We start from the raw sequence: 25,841 nt of genomic DNA, 5'->3' as shown, positions 1-25,841 counted from the left end.
GCAACAGGAGAAGCCACCACAATAAGAAGCCCGTGCACCGCAACAAAGAGTAGCCCCCACTCGCCACAGCTAGAGAAATCCCGTGTGCAGCAACAAAGACCCAAAACAGCCACCCCCCCAAAAAAAATTAGAAAATGCTGAGGAAGATTAGAAGTATTTGGGAAATTGCAACAGGATGCAGTTTAAATAGAGTGGTAAGGGTAGGATCCATTGAGAAGATGACTTGTTAGCAATCTATTCCATATTTAGATGGCTCTAACTAAGAAACACTTTATCTTATATTGAACCCAAACCTGGTCGTTGCTAACCCCTACTACTGATCTTTGGAGGTCCTCCCTCCAGAGTCATAGAAAGTAAATCTAATTCTCTTCTATGTGGCAGATTTTCAAAATAAGTTTTCCATTATAAAAGTATAAATTCTCAATATTAAAAAAATACACAGAAATAAAAAAGTCTTACCACTCAAAGATAACTATTATTAATATTTTAATGTATTTCTACAGGTCTTTCCTCTGTATTTCTTATTTGTTTACATAGTTGTGTATAGTATGTATAATTTGGAATTCAGTTTGTCTACTTTACATTAATAAAAGATTCATTTTATTTCCTATCTTCACATTTTTTATCATTATACTACAGATAAAGTGCATTTAACCCTTCTCATAATGTTAAAAATTTAGGCTGAATTAAATTTTCAATAATAAAGAATTCTGTAAATAAAGACTTCCTGTTTATAGCATACCCATTCTCCCCTGCTGCCCCATCTCACATAAATTTTCTGATTTCAGAGTGAAAAATTATGTCATTTATAAAGTTTCTTTTTTTTAAATATTAACTGCTAAAATTCTTTCTAAAATGTCTGTGACATGGTAGCAATTTGATTATTATAGAAGATGAAATCTTTTTCTTTTTTTTTTTTGCTTCATTGGGTCTTCATTGCTGCACGTGGACTTTCTCTAGTTGTGGAGAGGGGGGCTACTCTTCGTTGTGGTGCACGAGCTTCTCACTCTAATCATCGCAGTGGATTCTCTTGTTGTGGAGCACAGGCTCTAGGCACGTAGGCTTCAGTAGTTGTGGAGCACAGGCTCAGTAGTTGTGGCACACGGGCTTAGATGGTCCGAGGCATGTGGGATTTTCCTGGACTAGGGCTCGAGCCCGTGTCCCCTGCACTGGCAGGTGGATTCTTAACCACTGTGCCACCAGGGAAGTCCCTGAAATCTTTTTCTATATACTTGTTTTTCTTTCATGATATGGTAGAAACTCTCTCTCTGTAACAGCATTTTGATATTTAGCTGGGTACATACTGCTCATCTGTACACTGTATTTCCCAATCTCCCTTGCAGACATGTATGGACATATGACTAAGTCTGGGCCCATAGGTCAAGAGTGAGAATAATGTCTGCAACTTCCAGGCATCCCATTAAAACACTCCACTGGCTGCTGCTAAACTTTATCCTCCCCATTACTCTTCTTTTCCAGTATTTTCTTTATTATTCTTCCTGAAAAAATTTAAGATCAATTAAACAAGTTCAAAAGAACAATTCCATTAGAATTTTTTAGTAGAATTACATTAGAGTTTAAATTCATTTGGGAATAAATGACATCTTTACAATATTCAATTTTCCCACTCAGAAATATCCCATCCCTTCTTTTAGTCTACTGTCCTTTTCTATGCCTACACAAAGGATTAGTATTTCCATCACATGAGTCTTATAAAATTCTTGTTTAGGTAACTCCTGAGTATTTATGGGGTTGTACTGCTCATTCAAATAGAATTTTGTAGATAGCTACCACTTCTCCTGATTAAACACAACAGCTTCTTCAGTTTATCCTTATAGACCATGGTCTTCTCTTACATCCTGTAATTACCGCTAAGAGATGGACTCCTAGTTGCCCATGTCTAGTTTATAAAAATCAGAATACTCTAGACAGAGTCTGATAGTCCCAGAAAAGAATGAGATCTCCTTCATTCTGGACACAATAACAACTTTTACATTACTTAGAATTGTGCTACCATCCTTGACCACTCCATCATTCTGATGATTTGACATGGAATCCATATTATTAGTACCCTGCTTCCAACCAAGTAACTGACTTCATAGTGAAGGAAATGAGACAAAAGGCTGATGCTTAAAGGGAGTCACTGTTCTCATCACAAGCCTGATCACCCATAACTATGGTAAACTCAAAAAAAAAAAAAAGTGAGTGAACAATTTACTGATAACTGTTATGGCGCAAGCTGGGAGGCATCACTTTCTGAGGTCGAAATGCTAGCTTACAGAATATGGCATGTGCTCAGAACCATATATGGTACTTGCCTATCCCACAGACAGAATGCAGGTATTTAGGAACAAAGGCAGAAGCCTTTAAAATCTTTTGCTTTCTATCTCTGTGATTCTGCTTTGTTTGATGGAAGATCTTAGAAATAAGGGAGGGGCACTTCTACCAGGAGACAGGAGCCATCTAGCCATTTTACATTCTTCATGTCACTGAAACAATACAGGGAATAGGATGCCATAGTGTTGACTAAAACTACAATTGACCTTAACTATCAGGGAGAAATAAGGTTACCTTAAAAAAAGAAAGTCAATAGGAGTATGGCTTACACCTAGGGGACCACTTTACCAAGCCTGGTCATAGAAATTAACAAAAAATTACCTTAAACCTATGCAGGGCTAGCAAAGTCTTAGACTACTTAGGAATACTTGTACCAACGTATCAGGTAAAACCCCAGCCAATGAGAACCTGGCTGAGTTCAAGGAGAATGAAGAAATGTATAGAGGAGGGAAGAATTTAAATAGCAGAAAAAATAGGCTGTAGCCTCTACTTCTACTTGGACATTGCTGTAGTCATTATTGTTAGAATATTGATTTATTAGTTTTCTTCCTCCACCAGTGTATATAAAGCTTGGTAGTGATGGTTAAATTTACCATTTAGTTCAAAGTTTGCAGAAAATGAACAACAACAATTGGGCAGAATTACAATGGACCCAGAGTAAGAATGGCTACCATGTGGAGATGGAGAATTCAGAGACAAGATAAGTGGCTTTTTGAAATTCTCAACAACTTTATGTTTGGATGCAGAAGTCTTAAAGTTACTTTGGACTGACTACTCTGGGGGAAGAAGCGACTATTCAGCAAATAATGGTTGTTCCTGGGAGGGAAAGAAAGGACTGGAGAAGGGTAAAGAAGAAAAGTCCAACCATAAAATTTATTTCTTCAAAAAACTTGAAAATGGAACTAAATATAAACATATAACATATTACTCTTAATTTGTTAATTCAGAGCAATGGACACATAGTCATAAATCCAACATACTATTCTGTATACTTTTAAAGTATTTTTAAAAATTTTACTTCTGAATCCACAGAGTTAAAAATAATATTTTATTAGTAAACCAAATAATATTTATCTTTTAAAGGAGTCCTTTCTACCAAGTACCTATATGTAAAGATAAAAACATGAACTGTGGCCTCTATATAGACTGATCCATTTGCTGTCAGAGGAGGTATAAAATACACTTTCACAGTTGGATTTCCTCTCCTGTGCTCTGCTACCAACATGAAAACAACATAGCCCAGAGTAGCCTGGGTTTCAGTACAAGCATGTGGAACAGACCCAAACCATTTTTGCATCCTGATGCCAAACTCCAACTGACTCATAAGCCCATGAGTAAGGAAAGCAAATGTCTGTTGCTATAAAGCACTGAGATTTTCGAGGTTCTTATACAGTATCACGGTGGCAATAGGTAACTGACACATTAAAGGTGTTCTCTGTGATATTTATTAGACTCTACATTTGGGGGGCATAATTTTATTTCACAATAAAAATGTATAAGAAATATAACCATCTCGGGCTTCCCTGATAGCGCAGTGGTTAAGAATCCGCCTGCCAAATCAGGGGACACGGGTTCCAGCCCTGGTCCAGGAAGATCCCACATGCCGCGGACCAACTAAGTTCGTGTACCATGACTACTGAGCCTGCGCTCTAGAGCCCGCGAGCCACAACTACTGAGCCCATGCACCACAACTACTGAAGCCCACGCGCCTAGAGCCCGTGCTCTGCCACAAGAGAAGCCACCGTAATGAGAAGCCCGTGCACCGCAATGAAGAGTAGCCCCCGCTCGCCGCAACTAGAGAAAGGCTGTGCACAGCGATGAAGACCCAACACAGCCAAAAATAAAATAAATAAAATTTTAAAAAAAGAAAAGAACTATAACCATTTCAACATATAAATGTATTTATTCAAATTAAATTCAGTGCAATTTAAATGTGGAACTAAGCAATTTTCTTCATACATTTTAGACATATTCCATTTATACCTACAGGCAGATAAACTTTTTGCATAAGTAGGAAAGCTTAAAATATATTTTGAATAGATTTGTACAAACTACAGAATACTTTAAAATTAGTAACTTAAAGTTCCCACCCTCATTTGGAGGTAGAATGGGAACTTAACTTTCCAGTTACTGGTCTGAAAAAGAAAATAACTTGCTATAATTTTGAATGTTATATAGTATAAGCACTATAAAAATATCACTGTCATGATAGCATGTGAACACTCTAAATGTAGACCTTATGGTAGAGATTGCTAGCTGTTCACCAAAACTCATTTCTTCTTCATCCTGGAAAGCACAACTAAACTATTCCTAGTCAGTGGAAAGTGATGTGGGCCACAACTAGGGCTAGCCCATAAAAGTCTCCCAACATGTGCTCCTCCATGCTTTTCGTCGCTTCCAGTTGACTATGATGATGAATCCAAGGTTCCATGTTTTAAAGAAAGCAGGGTCACAGTCAACCTGGGTCCCTGGTCAACATTTCTTGAGCAAGAAATAGACTGTTATTGTGTTTGCTATCTGTTCATTGTATCATGCAAAACAATAGTAAAAAAAAAACAATGCCAAATAATTATCTACCTCCCTAAAATTGAACCTCTATAGTTTTTATGTTTTCATGAACTACTTGCATTCTTATGACAAGTATTATGAGTTGAAAATACGTCAACCACAAGTAGCATGAGTTTCACATAGGTTGTTGACTTCACTAGAAATTGAAGTAAAAACATAATAAATTATATTCTCTTCATAGTTATGTAAATAAAAGATGATATAATCATGTACAACCTAATGCTTAAAATTAAAATTAGGTTTTCTAACTAGAAAGACCCAATCAAGAAATTTCTTAGTTAATTACATACAAAAGTTGGTAATATGACCTAAAATTCTCTTACCATCTGTGCCATGAGGAACAGTAATCTGTTGGACTGAAGATGATGAATCAAACTTAACAGGAACTTTGCCCAACCTCCGTGTACTGAGCTCTGGAATATCATGTCCACGATCTTCAGCATTAACAAAAATCTCAGATGAAAACATGGCTTTTGCTGGACTTTCTGTTGTTATCTGAGTGACTGCATCAGATGATAATTTTCCAGAGAAGGGAGAAAACGGGGTCTTAATCTCCTTTGGTGACCTGAACAAAAAAGAGAAAGCACACAGCAGGTCATATCCTTGGCTTATCAAATACTGTAATTTCTTTCCAAACGTGGCTTCAATATTTTTTGGAGACACATCCAACTCAAATGGTTAAGTTATTTCTGCAGTACCCTTTGCTTTTTTACATACTTATTACAGTGTGATCATGCATGAGTTTACTTTTACTTATTTTAAAATCTACTTTTATTTTGGATTTAGAATGTTATTATATAAGGAAAGGGTACTTTTCAGTTGAAGTGAAAAGATATCCATTAAAAAATAATTACTGGAAGTCCACTATAAATTAGGGGACTATGCTAAATGCATAGAGTGTACAAAAATAAAAAAGAAACAAAGCCTTTCCTCAAAAAGTTTATATGTCAGTGGGGGAACCAGAGGTTTTTAAGGTTGTAATTATGTATATAGATTATAAAGAATCCATATTAAAACATAATGGAGCAAATAAATGAGTGTATAAATAAATAAATAATAGGAGGGAGGGAGAAGGCAAATCTTGCCAACATAAGAATTCCATATGTAGGTAACCTCACCCCCGGCATCCATCTCCTCCCCAAGGAGGTGGAGGTGAAGCTTAATCTTCCCCTTAAGTCTAGTCCTGGGCTGGTCTTAATGACTGAATTCCAAAGAGAGTATAAAATAGGAGAAAAAGTAACTTTACAGTGGAGAAACCTAGCAAACACCATGTATGCAAGTGATGATGTTTCACATCACCAGTGATGTCACGGAGACACTACATACTCTCTGTTAATGATGTGATGAGAAGGTTACTTCGCTTCTGCGGTATTCTTTGCCAAAACCTATAACTCCAGTCTAATCATGAGAAAAACATCAGCCAAATCCAGATTGAGAGTATCAGACCAATATTCCTCAAGACTGTCAAAATCATGAAAAACAAGGAAGGAATGAGGAACTGTCATAGACCAGAGAAGACTAAGGAGACATGACAACTAACTAAGTGGAATGTGATATACTGGATTGGGTCCTAGAACAGAAAAAGGTCATTAACGGGAAAACTGGTGAAATCCAAAAAAAGTCTTAAGTTTAGTTAACAGTAATGTATAAATGTTGGCTTTTTAATTTTGAAAAATATACTATGGTAGTATAAGATGTTGGCAATAGGAAAAACTGGGAGAGAGGTAAAGGGAACTCTATTATGTTTGTATCTTTTCTGCAGATTTGAAATTATTTGAAAATAAAAAAGGTCATTTTTTTTAAATGGAGTAATACTGTATTGTATTATATCACACAAGAAGAAGACCTTTTAAGAGGTCTTTTAAATCTCTACCCTCTATATACTATTTACTAATTAAAAGGACAATTATGAGAAAAGAAAATAGGCCCATCTCCCTTATGTATACAGAAGCAAAAATCATAAACAAAATGTTAGACAATCAAATGTAGAGTGTGAGTGAGTGAATGTGTGAATTCCTACCAAGCTGTTTTACTCCAGAAATGCAAGGTGAGTTAACATTCAAATATCAATAAATGTCATGCACCACATCAATAAAATAAAGGAGAAATGTATATGATATCAGTATAGTCAGATAAAACATTTGACAAAATTCAATAATTATGTATGATTAAAAACTCATAGCAAAGGGAAACTACATAAAACTTTAGAGCCACCATCCTATTTATAGTGAAATGTGGAGAATGTCCACTGTAAGATTAGGAACAAAATAAGAATGCTAACTCTTACCTTTTCTATTCAACATGTTAGTAAAAGTATTAAATGGCATTAGCAGTAAGGCAGGAAAAAGAAATCAGAAATATAAGGATAAGAAAGGAAGAAATAATACTGTCACTTTCCATATTTGATATAATTAAGGATACAGAAAATCCAAAACAATTTACAGATAACTTATTAGAATATCAGTTAGTTTTTAGAAGAGTTGCCAGATAAGAGACCAAACTTTAAAAAATTCCACTAACGGGGGGACGGAGGAAGATGGCAGAAGAGTAAGACGCGGAGATCACCTTCCTCCCTACAGATACATCAGAAATTCATCTAGGGGCTTCCCTGGTGGCGCAGTGGTTGAGAGTCCACCTGCCGATGCAGGGGATGCGGGTTTGTGCCCCCGTCCGGGAAGATTCCACATGCCGCGGAGCGGCTGGGCCCGTGAGGCATGGCCGCTGAGCCTGTGCATCCGAAGCCTGTGCTCCTCAACAGGAGAGGCCACAACAGTGAGAGGCCCTCGTACCACAAAAAGAAAAAAAAAAGAAAGAAAAGAAAAGAAATTCATCTACACGTGGAACAACTCCTACAGAACACCTACTGAACGCTGACAGAAGAACTCAGACCTCCCAAAAGGCAAGAAACTCCCCCACATACCTGGGTAGGGCAGAAGAAAAAAGAATAAACAGAGACAAAAGGGTAGGGACGGGACCTGCACCAGTGGGAGGGAGCCGTGAAGGAGGAAAGGTTTCCACACACTAGAAGCCCCTCGCGGGCGGAGACTGCAGGTGGCGGAGGGGGAAAGCTTCGGAGTAGCGGAGTAGAGCACAGCAACAGGGGTGTGGAGGGCAAAGCGGAGAGATTCCGGCACAGAGGATCGGTGCCCTCAAGCACACACCAGCCAGGTCGGGCGGGGCTGGGAGTTGAGGCTCGGGTATCGGGTTTCAGTCAGAGCGCAGGGAGAGGACTGGGGCTGGCGGCAGGAAGAAAGCCTGAAGGGGTTAGTGCACAACGGCTAGCCCGGAGGGAGTCCGGGGGAAAAAGTCTGGAGCTGCCGAAGAGGCAAGAGACTTTTTCTTCCCCTTTGTTTCCTGGTGCGCGAGGAGAGGGCATTAAGAGCGCTGCTTAAAGAAGCTAAGAAGCTCCAGGGCTTCCCTGGTGGCGCAGTGGTTGAGAATCTGCCTGCCAATGCAGGGGACATGGGTTCGAGCCCTGGTCTGGGAAGATCCCACATGCCGCGGAGCAACTAGCCCCGTGAGCCACAATTACTGAGCCTGTGCGTCTGGAGCCTGTGCTCCGCAAAAAGAGAGGCCGCGATAGTGAGAGGCCCACGCACCGAGATGAGGAGTGGCCCCCAGTTGCTGCAACTAGAGAAAGCCCTCGCACAGAAACGAAGACCCAACACAGCCATAAATAAATAAATAAATAAAATTAAAAAAAAAAAAAAAAAAAAGTAGCTCCAGAGACGGGCGCGGACTCCGGAGACGGGTGTGGGACGCTGGGGCTGCTGCTGCCGCTGGCACAAGATCTGTGTGCGAGCGAAGGTAACTGTCCACCCCCTCTTCCAGGGAGCCTGTGCAGCCCGCCACTGCCGGGGTCCCGGGACCCAAGGACGGCTTCCCGGGGAAAGCGCACGGAGCGCCTGGGGCTGGTGCAACGCCACGCCGGCCTCTGCCGCCGCAGGCCCGCCCCGCACTGCGTGCCCCTCCCTCCCCTCGGCCTGAGTGAGCCACAGCCCCCGAATCAGCGGCTGAGCGAATAACGGACGCCGTCTGGCGACCTATGCGCAGAGGTGGGGCGAGGTCCAAGGCTGAGACCCGGGAGCTGTGACAGCAGAGAAGAGACAGGGAAATCTCTCTGTGCAGCCTCGGAGGCAGCGGATTAAAGCTCCACGGTCCGCTTGATGTGCCTGGCGTCTGTGGAGTGCACAGCGAATTATCCCAAATTGAGGAGGTGGACTTTGAGGACAAGATTTCAGACTTTTTCCCCTTTTCCTCTTTTTACAACGAATTATCCCAAATTGAAGAGGTGGACTTTGAGAGCAAGATTTTCGATTTTTTTCCCCGTTCTCTTTTTGTGAATGTGTTATGTGTATGCTTCTGTGTGAGATTTTCTCTGTATAGCTTTGCTTCCACCATAGGTCCCAGGGTTCTATCTATCTGTATTTTTTTTCAATACTTACATTTTTATTTTAATAACGCTACTATATTTTATACTTTATTCTATTTTACTTTATCTTCTCTTTCTTTTTTTCCTACCTTCCCTTCCTCCCTCCCTCCCTCCGCCCCTCCTTTCTTTCTTTCTCTTTCTTTCCTTCCTCCCTCCCTCCCTCCCTCCTGTCTTTCTTTCCTTATTTCTTTCCTTTTTACTTTCTAACTTTCTTTCTTTCCTTCCTCCCTCCCTCCCTTCTTCCTTTCACTCTTTCTTTTTCTTTCCTTCCTCCCTCCCTCCCTTCTTTCTTTCCATCCTTCCTCCCTCCCTCCTTTCTTTCTTCCTGCCTTCCTTTCTTTCCTTCTTCCTTTCTTTCTCTCTTTCTTTCTTCTACTAATTCTTTCTTTCTACTTTTTCTCCCTTTTATTCTGAGCCGGGTAGATGAAAGGCTCTTGGCGCTGCAGCCAGGAGTCAGTGCTGTGCCTCTGAAGTGGGAGAGCCAACTTCAGGACACGGGACCACAAGAGACCTCCCAGCTCCACATAATATTAAGTGGCGAAAATCTCCCACAGATCTCCATCTCAACACCAACACCCAGCTTCAGTCAACGACCAGCAAGCTACAGTGCTGGTCACCCTATGCCAAGCAACTAGCAAGACAGGAACACAACCCCACCCATTAGCAGAGAGGCTGCCTAAAAACATAATAAGGCCACAGGAACCCCAAAACACACCACCAGACGTGGACCTGTCCACCAGAAAGACAAGATCGAGCCTCAACCACCAGAACACAGGCACTAGTCCCCCCCCACCAGGAAGCCTACACAACCTACTGAAACAACCTTAGCCACTGAGGACAGACACCAAAAACAACGGGAACTACGAACCTGCAGCCTGCAAAAAGGAGACCCCAAAAACAGTAAGATAAGCAAAATGAGAAGACAGAAAAACACACAGCAGGTGAAGGAGCAAGATAAAAACCTACCAGACCTAACAAATGAAGAGGTAATAGGCAGTCTACCTGAAAAAGAATTCAGAATAATGACAGTAAAGCTGATCCAAGATTCTATTTCCAAGATCCAAAATCTTGGAAATAGAATAGACAAAGTGCAAGAAACAGTTAACAAGGACCTAGAAGAACTAAAGATGAATCAAGCATCGATTAAAAACACAATACATGAAATGAAAAATACTCTAGATGGGATCAATAGCAGAATAACTGAGGCAGAAGAACGGATAAATGAGGTGGAAGATAAAATAGTGGTAATAACTGCTGCAGAGCAAAATAAAGAAAAAAGAATGAAAAGAACAGAGGACAGTCTCAGAGACGTCTGGGACAACATTAAACGCACCAACATTCGAATTATAGGGGTTCCAGAAGAAGAAGAGAAAAAGAAAGGGACTGAGAAAATATTTGAAGGGATTATAGTTGAAAACTTCCCTAATATGGGAAAGGAAATAGTAAATCAAGTCCAGGAGGCACAGAGAGTCCCATACAGAATAAATCCAAGGATAAATACGCCAAGACACATATTAATCAAACTGTCAAAAATTAAACACAAAGAAATCATATTAAAAGCAGCAAGGGAAAAACAACAAATAACACACAAGGGAATCCCCATCAGGTTAACAGCTGATCTCTCAGCAGAAACTCTACAAGCCAGAAGGGAGTGGCAGGACATAATTAAAGTGATGAAGGAGAAAAACCTGCAACCAAGATTACCCTGCCCAGCAAGGATCTCATTCAGATTTGATGGAGATATTAAAACCTTTACAGACAAGCAAAAGCTGAGAGAGTTCAGCACCACCAAACCAGCTTTACAACAAATGCTAAAGGAACTTCTCTAGGCAAGAAACACAACAGAAGGAAAATACCTACAATAACAAACCCAAAACAATTAAGGAAATGGGAATAGGAACATACATATCAATAATTACCTTAAATGTAAATGGACTAAATGCTCCCACCAAAAGACACAGATTGGCTGAATGGATACAAAAACAAGACCCATATATATGCTGTCTACAAGAGACCCACTTCAGACCTAGAGATACATATAGATTGAAAGTAAGGGGATGGAAAAAGATATTCCATGCAAATGGAAATCAAAAGAAAGCTGGAGTAGCAATTCTTATATCACACAAAATAGACTTTAAAATAAAGACTATTAGAAGAGACAAAGAAGGACACTACATAATGATAAAGGGATTGATCCAAGAAGAAGATATAACAATTGTAAATATTTATGCACACAACATAGGAGCATCTCAATACATAAGGCAAATACTAACAGCCATAAAAGGGGAAATCGACAGTAACACACTCATAGTAGGGGACTTCAACACCCCACTTTCACCAATGGACAGATCATCCAAAATGAAAATAAATAAGGAAACACAAGCTATAAATGATACATTAAACAAGATGGACTTAATTGATATTTATAAGATATTCCATCCAAAAACAACAGAACACACATTTTTCTCAAGTGCTCATGGAACATTCTCCAGGATAGATCCTATCTTGGGTCACAAATCAAGCCTTGGTAAATTTAAGAAAATTGAAATTATATCAAGTATCTTTTCCGACCACAATGCTATGAGACTAGACATCAATTACAGGAAAAGATCTGTAAAAAATACAAACACATGGAGGCTAAACAATACACTACTCAATAACGAAGTGATCCCTAAAGACATCAAAGAGGAAATTAGAAAATACCTAGAAACAAATGACAATGGAGATACGACAACCCAAAACCTATGGGACGCAGCAAAAGCAGTTCTAAGGGGTAAGTTTATAGCAATACAATCCCACCTTAAGAAACAGGAAACATCTCGAGTAAACAAACTGACACTGCACCTAACCCTTCTTCTTTAGAAGACCAAAAAACCCCCAAAGTTAGCAGAAGGAAAGAAATCATAAAGATCAGATCAGAAATAAATGAAAAAGAAATGAAGGAAACGATAGCAAAGATCAATAAAACTAAAAGCTGGTTCTTTGAGAAGATAAACAAAATTGATAAACCATTAGCCAGACTCATCAAGAAAAAAAGGGAGAAGACTCAAATCAATAGAATTAGAAATGAAAAAGGAGAAGTAACAACTGACACTGAAGAAATACAAAAGATCATGAGAGATTACTACAAGCACCTCTATGCCAATAAAATGGATAACCTGGAAGAAATGGACAAATTCTTAGAAATGCACAACCTGCCAAGACTGAATCAGGAAGAAATAGAAAATATGAATAGAACCAATAACAAGCACTGAAATTGAAACTGTGATTAAAAATCTTCCAACAAACAAAAGCCCAGGACCAGATGGCTTCACAGGCTAATTCTATCAAACATTTAGAGAAGAGCTAACACCTATCCTTCTCAAACTCTTCCAAAATATAGCAGAGGGAGGAGCACTCTGAAACTCATTCTACGAGGCCACCATCACCTTGATACCAAAACCAGGCAAGGATGTCACAAAGAAAGAAAACTACAGGCCAATATCACTGATGAACATAGATGCAAAAATCCTCAACAAAATACTAGCAAACAGAATCCAACAGCACATTAAAAGGATCATACACCGTGATCAAGTGGGGTTTATTCCAGGAATGCAAGGATTCTTCAATATACGCAAATCAATCAACGTGATACACCATATTAACAAATTGAAGGAGAAAAACCATATGATCATCTCAATAGATGCAGAGAAAGCTTTCGACAAAACTCAACACCCATTTATGATAAAAACCCTGCAGAAAGTAGGCATAGAGGGAACTTTCCTCAACATAATAAAGGCCATATATGACAAACCCACAGCCAACATCGTCCTCAATGGTGAAAAGCTGAAACCATTTCCACTAAGATCAGGAACAAGACAAGGCTGCCCACTCTCACCACTGTTATTCAACTTAGTTTTGGAAGTTTTAGCCACAGCAATCAGAGAAAAGGAAATAAAAGGAATCCAAATCAGAAAAGAAGTAAAGCTGTCACTGTTTGCAGATGACATGATACTATACATAGAGAATCCTAAAGATGCTACCAGAAAACTACTAGAGCTAATCAATGAATTTGGTAAAGTAGCAGGATATAAAATTAATGCACAGAAATCTCTGGCATTCCTGTACACTAATGATGAAAAATCTGAAAGTGAAATCAAGAAAACACTCCCATTTACCATTGCAACAAAAAGAATAAAATATCTAGGAATAAACCTACCTAAGGAGACAAAAGACCTGTATGCAGAAAATTATAAGACACTGATGAAAGAAATTAAAGATGATACAAATAGATGGAGAGATATACCATGCTCCTGGATTGGAAGAATCAATATTGTGAAAATGACTCTACTACCCAAAGCAATCTACAGATTCAACGCAATCCCTATCAAACTACCACTGGCATTTTTCACAGAACTAGAACAAAAAATTTCAAAATTCGTTTGGAAAAACAAAAGACCCCGAATAGCCAAAGCAATCTTGAGAACGAAAAACGGAGCTGAAGGAATCAGGCTCCCTGACTTCAGACTATACTACAAAGCTACAGTAATCAAGACAGTGTGGTACTGGCACAAAAACAGAAAGATAGATCAGTGGATCAGGATCGAAAGCCCAGAGATAAACCCACGCACATATGGTCAACTTATCTTTGATAAAGGAGGCAGGAATGTACAGTGGAGAAAGGACAGCCTCTTCAATAAGTGGTGCTGGGAAAACTGGACAGGGACATGTAAAAGTATGAGATTAGATCATTCCCTAACACCATACACAAAAATAAGCTCAAAATGGATTAAAGACCTAAATGTAAGGCCAGAAACTATCAAACTCTTAGAGGAAAACATACGCAGAACACTCTATGACATAAATCACAGCAAGATCCTTTTGGACCCACCTCCTAGAGAAATGGAAATAAAAACAAAGATAAACAAATGGGACCTAATGAAACTGAAAAGCTTTTGCACAGCAAAGGAAACCATAAACAAGACCAAAAGACAACCCTCAGAATGGGAGAAAATATTTGCAAATGAAGCAACTGACAAAGGATTAATCTCCAAAATTTATAAGCAGCTCATGCAGCTCAATAGCAAAAAAACAAACAACCCAATCCAAAAATCGGCAGAAGACTTAAATAGGCAGTTCTCCAAAGAAGATATGCAGACTGCCAACAAACACATGAAAGAATGCTCAACATCATTAATCATTAGAGAAATGCAAATCAAAACTACAATGAGATATCATCTCACACCAGTCAGAATGGCCATCATCAAGAAATCTAGAAACAATAAATGCTGGAGAGGGTGTGGAGAAAAGGGAACACTCTTGCACTGCTGGTGGGAATGTGAATTTGTACAGCCACTATGGAGAACGGTATGGAGGTTCCTTAAAAAACTAAAAAGAGAGCTACCATATGACCCAGCAATCCCACTACTAGGCATATACCCTGAGAAAACCATAATTCAAAAAGAGACATGTACCAAAATGTTCATTGCAGCTCTATTCACAGTAGCCCGAAGATGGAAACAACCTAAGTGTCCAGCATCGGATGAATGGATAAAGAAGATGTGGCACATATATACAATGGAATATTACTCAGCCATAAAAAGAAACGAAACTGAGCTATTTGTAATGAGGTGGATAGACCTAGAGTCTGTCATACAGAGTGAAGTAAGTCAGAAAGAGAAAGACAAATACCGTATGCTAACACATATATATGGAATTTAAGAAAAAAAAATGTCATGAAGAACCTAGGGGTAAAACAGGAATAAAGACACAGACCTACTTGAGAATGGACTTGAGGATATGGGGAGGGGGAAGGGTAAGCTGTGACAAAGCGAAAGAGAGGCATAGACATATATACAGTACCAAACATAAGGTAGATAGCTAGTGGGAAGCAGCCGCAAAGCACAGGGAGATCAGCTCGGTGCTTTGTGACTGCCTGGAGGGGTGGGATAGGGAGGGTGGGAGGGAGGGAGACGCAAGAGGGAAGGGATGTGGGAACAGATGTATATGTATGACTGATTCACTTTTTTATAAAGCAGAAACTAATTAAAAAAAATTCCACTAACATTTTTCGGTGTCTGAAAAGTTTTAAAATTAAAAACTAAAAAATATGCTATATACGTTATCATCAAAACATCATATACCTCATAATAAGTATAATAAAAAATGTAAGAACCCTAAACAGAAAACTATTAATATATCATTGAGAGAAATTAAAGGTGATCTAAATAGGATTTCTACTTTTAGTCAGGATGTATAGGTATACCTCACTTTATTGCACTTCACTTTATTGTACCTTGCATATAATGTTTTGTTTTGTTTTTTAACAAATTGAAGGTTTGTGGCAACCCTGTGTCAAGCAAGTCTACTGCTGGTGCCATTTTTCCAACAGCATTTGCTCACTTCGTGTCTCTATGTCACATTTAGGTAATTCTCAAACTTTTTCATTAATATACTTGTTACATGATCTGTGATCAGTCATCTTTGATGTTACTATTGCAAAAAGATTACAACTTGCTGAAGGTTCAGATGATGGTTAGCATTTTTAAAGCCTACTTTCAAATTAAGATATGTACTTTTTTTAGACATAATGCTATTGCACACTTAACAGACTACAGTATAGCATAAACATAACTTTTACATGCACTGGGAAACCAAACAACTCGTGTGACTTGCTTTATTATGATATTCTCTTTATTGTGGTGTCTGGGACCAAACCCATATCTCCATAATAATATGCCTGCACTAGGTAGGCACAGGCCATCACTCCTGCTGCAACAAGCAAACAAAATTGAATAAAAGATCATAGAGCTAAGGAAGAAATCAAGAAACAATATCAACTAATATGCTAGAGAGGGACATTTAGAGATTCGGAGCAGGGTTTGGTGTAGGGAGACATACTCCACTGGAAAAGAGGAATCACCAGAGCTTCTGATGAACTCATTTGCTGGCATGATGGAGTGAAATCTAGCAGAATGTCAAGCCAATTTCCCCCACAGGACATTTCCTTAGTGTCAGGGTGGTATAGGATGATGGGGGACTGAGCCAAGAAAGCAGAGTGAAATTTCCTGCACAGTCATGGCACTAACAAACCAAATCCCACTAGATAAAGGGGTCTGTGACAATCATTAGGTCTCCTCTTCAAGACATTTGACAGTTTTTGAACCTATATAAAGCAGGAAGCTAAATACCTAATGCCTGAGGGAGAGAACTTTCAAAAGTGAGGAATTAGAGACCTACCAGACTCACAGTAAAAACCCACAAGTGCCATCACCAAGAAGGGGGCTGAGTCAGAAAAAGTGAAATCATCTGCAATGTTTCAGTGTTTATGAGACAAATTTTCATTGAGAAAGTGTAACGGCAACAAATACATAGCTGGTCTCTCCTTACATTTGCCATACTCTGAAGCTGTGATAACTCAGAGCCTAAAGAGCTGAATTCAAACATCTGAAAGACTGAAGTCAATAACTGACTGCATTTATTGAAGAATCAAAGACCTGTCAGGCTTACAGCAAAAATCCAGGGAGGCCACAAATTAGGAAAAATCATAGGTAGGATGAGACAACTAAAGCTCCAACCCAGTTCTGATCTAGTAAGATTCCTGAAATGACTGAAATGATCAGCCACTCTGATTAACAGAGAAAAGGGTAAATCTTCTCTGGTGCAAAGTAATAGCATCTTCAGTCTCTATGATTTTTTTATTCACAATGTCCAGCACACAATAAAAAATTATGAAATTCGTGAAGCAGGAAAAAGTGACTAAAAATTAAGACAAAAAAACAAGAAAAATTGATTTAGAGGGAATTCAGATTCTGGAGTTAGCACAGAACTTTAAAATGACTATATTGAGAGTAAAAGATGGGGATTAATAGATAAAAATATGGAGAATCTAGGGCTTCCCTGGTGGCGCAGTGGTTGGGAGTCCGCCTGCCAATGCAGGGGACACGGGCTCGTGCCCCAGTCTGGGAGGATCCCACATGCCACGGAGCGGCTGGGCCCGTGAGCCATGGCTGCTGAGCCTGCGCGTCCGGAGCCTGTGCTCCGCAACGGGAGAGGCCACGACAGTGAGAGGCCCGTGTACCACAAAAAAGGAAAAAAATAATAATAATATGGAGAATCTCAACAGAAAATTGGAATCAATTTTTAAAAATCAAATACAGATAAATGAAAAATAAGGAAACTGATCCCCAGCAGACCTTAGGGAACACTAGAAGAAATTTTTTTAGGCTTAAGTAAAATGGCCCAACATAGAACGGAACTGCAGGAAAGAACAAAGAGCACTTAAAGTGTGTGTGTGTGTTTAATATATACATGTACATATACTCAGGTACATACACCTTTATATTTATATGTTGTTTTATAAATAAACGACAATAATAATGTCTTGTGGGGATGTAGAACAGAAATATACAACAAAAGCACAAACAGCAGGAGGGGGCAAATGGAGTTAAACTGTTGTGAGATGCTTCATTTTTCATAAAATGGTGAGAATACTAATTTAAGGTTAATTGTAAAGTCAAGAAGTATAATCTCTAGAATAATCACTAAAAGGATGATAGAGAAAAAGTATAACAAAAAAAATCCAGTAAAGGAGATAACATGAAATCAAGATAATTGATTAAAATAATAAAGGACAAGAGTTAACAGAAAACAGCAAAGTGGCAAAACCTAAAATCAACCACCTCAATGATTACATTAAATATAAATGAACTAAATATCCCAATTAAAAGACAAAGGTTGACAAGATGAATAAGACCCAACTATATGCTATTCACAAGAGACACACTTTAATATAAGGTCATAGATACACTAAGTTAAAAGAATGGAAAAAGATATCCCAAGCAAACACTAATCAAAAATAAGCTTCCCCTTATCTTTCTCTTCCTCCTGGCTTTTTATTCTCTCCTTTTACCTTTCCCTTCCTGAACAACTGAATCTTAAAACCATTAGGTGGACATTCACAGTGGGTGGGGCAACAGTGGCCCAGAGTAAGGTATAAGAGCCTCATCAGGGTGAGGAGGGTGCCCATGTAAAAGAGTAGCTTTAGCACGTAGTATCACAATCCAATCAGGGCAAAGAGAATCTGGGGAGGTGTGGCTTGTTATGCAATATCAGAGGAGGATGAGGAGGGTTTCCATGAAGAAGAAGGTCCAGCTTGGCATGTGAACTTACTGCCCAGCCAGAATGAGGAAGATGTCTCTACAGTGGAGCAGCCTAACATAAAGTGGCAGAACTAGAGCAGAGTAGAGAAAATAATCTTCACAGACAGGCAGCCTGGGCTGGTAAGTCAGATCCCCTGCAGAATGAGAAGGATGTCATCCAGGGCTTGGGAGTAGCCCGGTTTGGTGAGTCAGAGCTCAAGCAAGGTAACAGCAATATCTACCATACAGGATAAGGGGAGGTAATCTGACCTGAGAGGTCACAGCCTGGGTGATGAGGGTGTCCAACAGGGTAGCGAGGCATCTTGAGTCAGATCCTAAACAGGATGAGGGCATCCAAGCAGAGAGGAGGCCCAATGTGAGATACCAAAAGTCTAAGCAGGATGAGGAAGATGCTCCTGTGAGGAAGTAGTCCATCTCAGGGAGTTAAGAGTCTAAGTGAGGTGAGGAGGGTGTCCACATACATGGAGTGAGCATTCTGATGGGAAGAAGTCAAAAACCAAGTTGGGGGATGTTATCTATGTTTAGGGGTAGTCTAGAATGGAGTGTCAAAGCCCCAGCAGGGTAAGAAGAACATCCACACAAAAAGGTAGTCTGAATGGAGAGTCAGAATCCAAGTAGTGAGGGAGGGCAATCCTAGCTAGGGAGAGGATGGCAGGAATGATGGGAGATTAGTTACACAATGGCAGATTGAGCAAATAAATAAATATATAAAACACATAAGATGTGAGGGTTCTCACTATTGGATAAGGGAGTTACAAACACAGAAAGAGAAAAAAAAGTAGAATAAAACTGAATTAGAATTGTATACATGGGTGTGAATTTATGGTTTTTAATATATATAGACAGATACAGAAATAAATGTAAATAAGTGTGTGTGTGTGTATTTATGTATGTATGTATGTACGTATGTACATAAATCCACTAAGAAGGCTGGGAGCAGCCAGATAGCAATACTCAAATCTTGGCTTCTAAATATCACTTTCCTCTAAAAGAAAGCAGGTTCCTTGGAAAAATGGCCAATTTCAGAGCTGGGGAGGAAAAAGCTATGAGCCTGAAGTATCTTGTTGTGCCAGAAGGCAAAGACATGCACAAAAGATGACAAGAACATGTAAAAAGGATACAGAAACCAGCTTGAAGGAGCTGCCACTGGTCAGTAAACCAGTGCCATTTTGAGCATGAAAACAAATTATAATAGTAACACTGAATATAAGAAAACATAACTTTGTATAAGAGCTCATATCCAACAAAAAACTTTTATACAGAATAGATTAAAACTCTCTAAATTCAACAGTAAAAAAAAAGTGCAGTTAGAAAATAGCAAAACTTAAACACACACTTCACCAAAGATAATATACAGAAGACAAACACATGAAAAAATGTTCATCCTCATTAGTCATTTAGAGAAATGCAGATTAGAACAACAATGAGATATCCCTATATACTTATTAGGATGGCTAAAATAAAAAATACTGACAATAAGAAAAGCTGACAAGGATGTGAAGAAACTGGATCCCTCATATATTGCCAGTAGAAATGCAAAATAGTACAACCACCCTGGAAAACAGTTTGGCAGATTCTTAAAAAATAAACATATACTTACTATACAACCCAACAATCACACTCTTGGGCATTTATCCTAGAGCAGTTTCTCAACCTTGGCATTACTAAAATTGAACCAAATACTTCTTTGTTGTGGGGGACTGACTACTCTTGTGTATTCCAGGGTATTCAGCAGCATCCCTGATGGCAACAGCAAAATTCCTTCCCAGTTGTGACAATCAAAAATTACTTCAGATGTTGCTACTGTCTCCAGGGAGCCAAACTCACCCCTGATTGAGAATCACTGTCTGAGAGAAAAAGAAACTTCATTTGTGTAAAAAACAAGTATATGAATATTCACAGCAGCTTTATTAATAACAGTCAAAAGTAGGAAACAACCCAAATGTCCTTCAACAGGGAAATGGTTAAATAAACTGGTATGTATCCATACAATGGAATGCTACTTAGCAATTAAAAAAAAAACTATTGATATACACAACAACTTGGATGGATCTCCAGGTCATCATGTTAAGTAAAAAGAGCTAATCTCAAAGGTTACATGTTATATGATTCAATTTACAAAACATTCACAAAATGACCAAACCATATAGTAGGAAAACAGGTCACTAGTTTCCAGGGTTTAAAGAATGCAGAGTGCAGGGGAGAGGAGTGTGACTACAGAGGGGCAGGCATAAGGGAATTTCTTTGTGGTGACAGAATATTTCTGTATCTTGATTATAGTAGTGGTTATGTGAAATCACAATGTGATTAAATTTCACAGAATTATACACATATGCATTCAAAAAAACCTGAGTTCACGCAAAACTTGGTGAAATCTGGTTAAGTTCTGTAGTTTAGTTAATTATATTGTGCCCGTGTCAATTTCCTAATGTCATTTTGAAAATGTACTACAGTTATATAAGACATTACCAATGGGAAAGCTGAGCGATAGATACCTGGAACTCTCTGGACTATTTTGGTAATCTCTTGCTAAGTCTATGTATTTTTAAAATAAAGAGTGAAGAAAATATAGTAATAAATCATAACCCACTGAATGAAAGCATGATTCTGTACAGATATAAATAAACTAAAAGTCTGCTGAGGACTGAGATACTTACATAATTTCAAAGTTCCTCCCCATAAAACACTTAGTTACAAAGTGGAAAACAGTAACTTTCCAGTTGAGGAACCTAGCCCAGAACCTTATTAAGTAATTAAAGTGATCACTGTTAGCAGTGGGACAAATAGAAGTGTATGACAGCTGCTAAGATGTTATAAGAAGAATTCAATGTCAATTCTGTGATACCCCTACCAAAAATATCTCACCTGAACTTAATCATGAAGAAACATCAGAGAAACCCAAACTGAAAAACACTTTACAAAGTAACTGACCTGTAACCTTCAAAAGTGTCAAGGTAGGGCTTCCCTTGTGGCATAGTGGTTGAGAATCTGCCTGTCAATGCAGGGGACACCGGTTCGAGCCCTGATCTGGGAAGATCCCACATGCCGCAGAGCAACTGGGCCGGTGACACACAATTACCGAGCCTGCGCGTCTGCAGCCTGTGCTCTGCAACAAGAGAGGCCGCGATAGTGAGAGGCCCGTGCACCGTGATGAAGAGTGGCCCCACTTGCCACAACTAGAGAAAGCCCTTGCACAGAAACGAAGACCCAACACAGCCATAAAAAAATAAATAAATATATATATTTTTTTAAATGTGTCAAGGTAATGAAAGTGAAGGAAAGACTGAAGAACTGTTCCAGATTAAAGGAAATTAAAGAGTCATGACAACTAAAGCAACATGTGATTTTGAATGGCTCCTTTTTGTTATAAAAAATCTTACTGGGACAATTGGAAAAACTGGAATAGTGTCTATAACACATTCATATTAATTTCCTGATTTTCACAGCTTTACTGGTTATGTAGGAGAATGTACTTTTCATAGGAAACGATGAGAGTGATGGGGCAGTAGGTCAATAACTTACTGCCACACGGCTAAGGAGAAAAAAGGAGGTATTAACATGCTGTTCTCAAACGCTGATTAAACAAGCAGACAAAAATTCAGCAAAAATGAAGATTTCAACATAACAGCTGACCAAATGGACCAAAGTAACATACACAGAATATCACAAGAAGCAATGGCAGAATACACATTTCTTTCAATTGCACACTGATCAAAATAAAAATATATCATATCATAAAGCAGTTCTAAATAAATTTAAGTATACTAAGATCATTCAGAATATAATCTCAATGACAAAAAGAGTTAACTTAAAATAAAAAATCATTTATATGTTCTTATATAATTGGAAATTAAGAAACACATCTCTACATAGCCATGGATCAAAGAAAAAGTTATGAGAAAATATTTTGTACAAAGATGATGATGAAAAACTACATAAAAATCTGTGTACACTAGAAAAGAAAGCTAAAAATTAATGAATATGTAAAAAAAGTATCTATTCTCAGAAAGATAGAAAAAGTTAAGTTAAACCCAAAACAGAAAAAAAGAAAAGATACAGCAGCAATTAATGAAACAGAAAAAACACATCAGAGGATCATAAAAACCCAAACTGCTAAAGCCCTAGCAAGAGTGACCAAACAGAAAAAGGATAAAACACAAATTACTAATATCAGACATAAGAAAGCTAGTATCACTGGAGATTCAGAAATTGAAAGGATATGAGGATATTGTGAAAATAACTTATGCCAACAATTTTTGACAACTTATTTAACTGAAGAATACTTTCCAAACTGACACGAGAAAAAAAATCTGCATAGTCAAATCTACTAAAGAAATTGAACCTATAATAAAAACTCCAGGCCAAAATGGTGAATTCTGCCAAATATCTAAGAAAGAAATAGTACCAATCTTACACAAACTCTTTCAGAGTGTTCCGATATATTTATGAGGTCAGCCCAATGCTCATACCAAATTCAGACAAAGACATTGCAAGAGAAGAAAATTATAGCTGAATATCCCCCATGAACACAAATGTACAATTCCTAACAAAATATTAATTAGGTAGATTGTATCTAGCAAGAAGGATAATACATAAATTAGGAATACATATGATAATCTCTACAATAACTATTGCAATAGTCGGACACAATTTTTGATTACTGACTTATTTTTAAGCCTCACCTTTTACTCTACATCTGGAAAGGCTGATAAGAAAGCCTGAGTATGACTGCCTCCTCCTTTGGCACCAGCAGAAAATTTAAACTGCCCATATATAGACTTCTTTCTCAGTTCCACTCTACAAAGCCCTCTCTGCTATGCCCAAGCCAGCCTGGCCCTGCTTGTGCCTACCCAACTCTTCCCAGGGGTCCCCGTGTGAGTAATAAACTTCGTCTCAAATTCTCTGGGTTTGAGGAGTGTCCTAAGCCTAGGTATCTGAACAAAATTTGGGGTGGGAGTCCATCCCACTTCTGTGGGATGGCCACAACCACTAAAAAATAAACAAAAATGTATATTAAAACAGCCAATAAGGAGAATAAAATGGAATAATAAAAGATAAATGATTAATACAAAAGAAGGCAAGAAAGAACAAAAACCATATGGTACAAATTGAAAGCAAAATGTAATATGGTAGATTTAAATCAAATAATACCATTCTGACACAAACTCAGAAAATGAGAAAGAGGTTTTTTTCTTAAAAGCCACTGTAACTCTGCTATCCGGACACTCCAAGAAGATTATAGACCAATATTAGCAAGTTGAATTCAGCAATAAATATAAAAAGGGACAATATATCATAATCAAGTGGGATTTATCCCAGTAAGAATAATATTTGAAATCTAATCAATATAATTCACATCAACAGAAAGGAGAAAACAAATATGATCATAATACAGCAGGAAAAAGCATGTGACAAAACTCAACACCCACTCACAGAACTCACAGCAAACTAAGAATATAAGAGGTCATCCTTAATCTCATAAAATGCATCTAATAAAAATCTACAGCTAACATCAAATTTGATGAAACACTAAATCCACTCCCCCACCCATGCAAAGATGGGGAATAAGGTAAGATGGCTGTTCTTACTACTTCTGTTTAATATTATACTGAATGTCCTAAGCAGTGCATTAGGCAAAAAAATAAAGACATGAAGATTGGAAAGGAAGAAGTAAAACTGCTGTTCATTCCCTGGCAACATGAGTGTCTATGAAGAATAGACATTAAAGTTGAGGATATCACTAAATTTAAACAAAGCACTCCCTAGATCTTAGGGAAGTTACTAGACACAAATTGAGGACAAATAGGTATGCCTCAACTTAACCACCAGAAGTATTACCTTGCCTAAATTCCCTATGGTCACTGCACACAAATTGCCTAAATTATCCTGGAGTAAGCAAGGAAGCTCTGACCCAGTGAGTAAGAAATTAAAATTAAAATTAACTTGTTGGTATTGGTAAACTGGTTTGACAACAGCATTTGTATATACAAGCAACAAATAACTAAAAAATACAAAATCTAAAATACCATATACAAAAATGTCATAAAACAAAATAATGAGGAATAAATTTAATGAAAAATGTGCAGGCCTACACACTGAAAATTACAACATCCTACTGAGAGACATTACATAAGTGGAGGGAAAAACATGTTCATTCATGGGGAGAGTCCATATTACTAAGATGTCAATCATTCACAAAATGATCTATAGATTCAATGCAACATTGAACAAAATCTCAGGAGGTTTTTTTGGAGAAACTGAGAAGACTATTCTAAAATTTATACGGAAATGCATAGAAGCTAAAAGAGCAAAAAATATTGTTGAAAATAAAAACAAGGCTGGAGGACATAACCTGATTTCAAGACTTATTATAAAGCTACAGTAATCAAAACATCATGGTATGGGTGTAAAGACAGACAGTTCAAAGGAACAGAGTAGAAACTCTTAAAAATAAACCCACATGTAAAAGGCCGATTGATTTTTGACAAAGGTGCCAACTAAGTTCAAAAAGGAAATAATCATTATTTCAAAGATGGTGCTGGAATATCCAGTGAAAGAAAATGATCCTAAACTGTGTAAATTACAGTATATACAGAAATTAATTTGATATAGATCACAAACTTAAAAAATAAAGCTAAAACTATAATTCAAGATGAAAATATAGGAGAAAATTTTCATAACACTGGGTTAGGCAGTATTTTTAGACAAGACACAAAACAGTACTAACCATAAAAGAAAAATTTAGAATGTCCATTAACTGATGAACACACACACACACACACACACACACACACACACACACAATGAAATACTACTCAGCCATAAAAAGAATGAAATTTGCAACAACATGGATGGACTTGGAGAGTATCATGCTAAGTGAAATTAAGTCAGAGAGAGATAAACAAGTCCTGTATGATATCAATTACATGTGGAATCTAAAAAATTCAACAAACTAGTAAATATAACAAAAAAGAAACAGACTAACAGATATAGAGAACAATCTAGTGGTTACCAGTGGGGAGAGGGAAGGGCGAGGGGCAATATAGGGGTAGGGAATTAAGAGGTACAAACGATTATGCATAAATTAAGCTACATAAGCTGTATATATTGTACAACACAAGGAATATGCCCAATATTTTATAATAACTATAAATGGAGTATAACCTTTAAAAATTGTGAATCACTATATTGTACACTTGTAACCTATACAATATTGCACATCAACTATACTTCCAATAGAAAAATTAACAAACTGGATTTCATAAAAATTAAAACTTTTTCTTCATCAAAAGACACCAGTAAGAAAATGAAAATCAAACCACAGATTGAAAATATTTGTGAGAAAATATTTGCAATATACAGAG

General features: G+C 38.0%; 1 protein-coding gene across 8 annotated transcripts in view; it reads right to left on the bottom strand.

Moving 5' to 3' along the window:
• Positions 1 to 25,841, bottom strand: part of ALMS1 (ALMS1 centrosome and basal body associated protein) — a 245,357-nt gene that overhangs the window by 89,562 nt on the left and 129,954 nt on the right. For all 8 annotated transcript variants that reach the window (XM_060117005.1, XM_060117009.1, XM_060117006.1 and 5 more), the window contains one exon: positions 5,229 to 5,470. In XM_060117005.1, the coding sequence (XP_059972988.1) occupies positions 5,229 to 5,470 (242 nt within the window). The remainder of the gene's footprint in view (positions 1 to 5,228; positions 5,471 to 25,841) is intronic.

The sequence above is a fragment of the Mesoplodon densirostris genome, chromosome 14 (assembly GCF_025265405.1).
Source record: "Mesoplodon densirostris isolate mMesDen1 chromosome 14, mMesDen1 primary haplotype, whole genome shotgun sequence".
In the NCBI taxonomy this organism is placed as follows: domain Eukaryota; kingdom Metazoa; phylum Chordata; class Mammalia; order Artiodactyla; family Ziphiidae; genus Mesoplodon; species Mesoplodon densirostris.
Note: the sequence above shows the minus strand (reverse complement) of the source record. Positions and strands in the feature narration are given on the sequence as shown.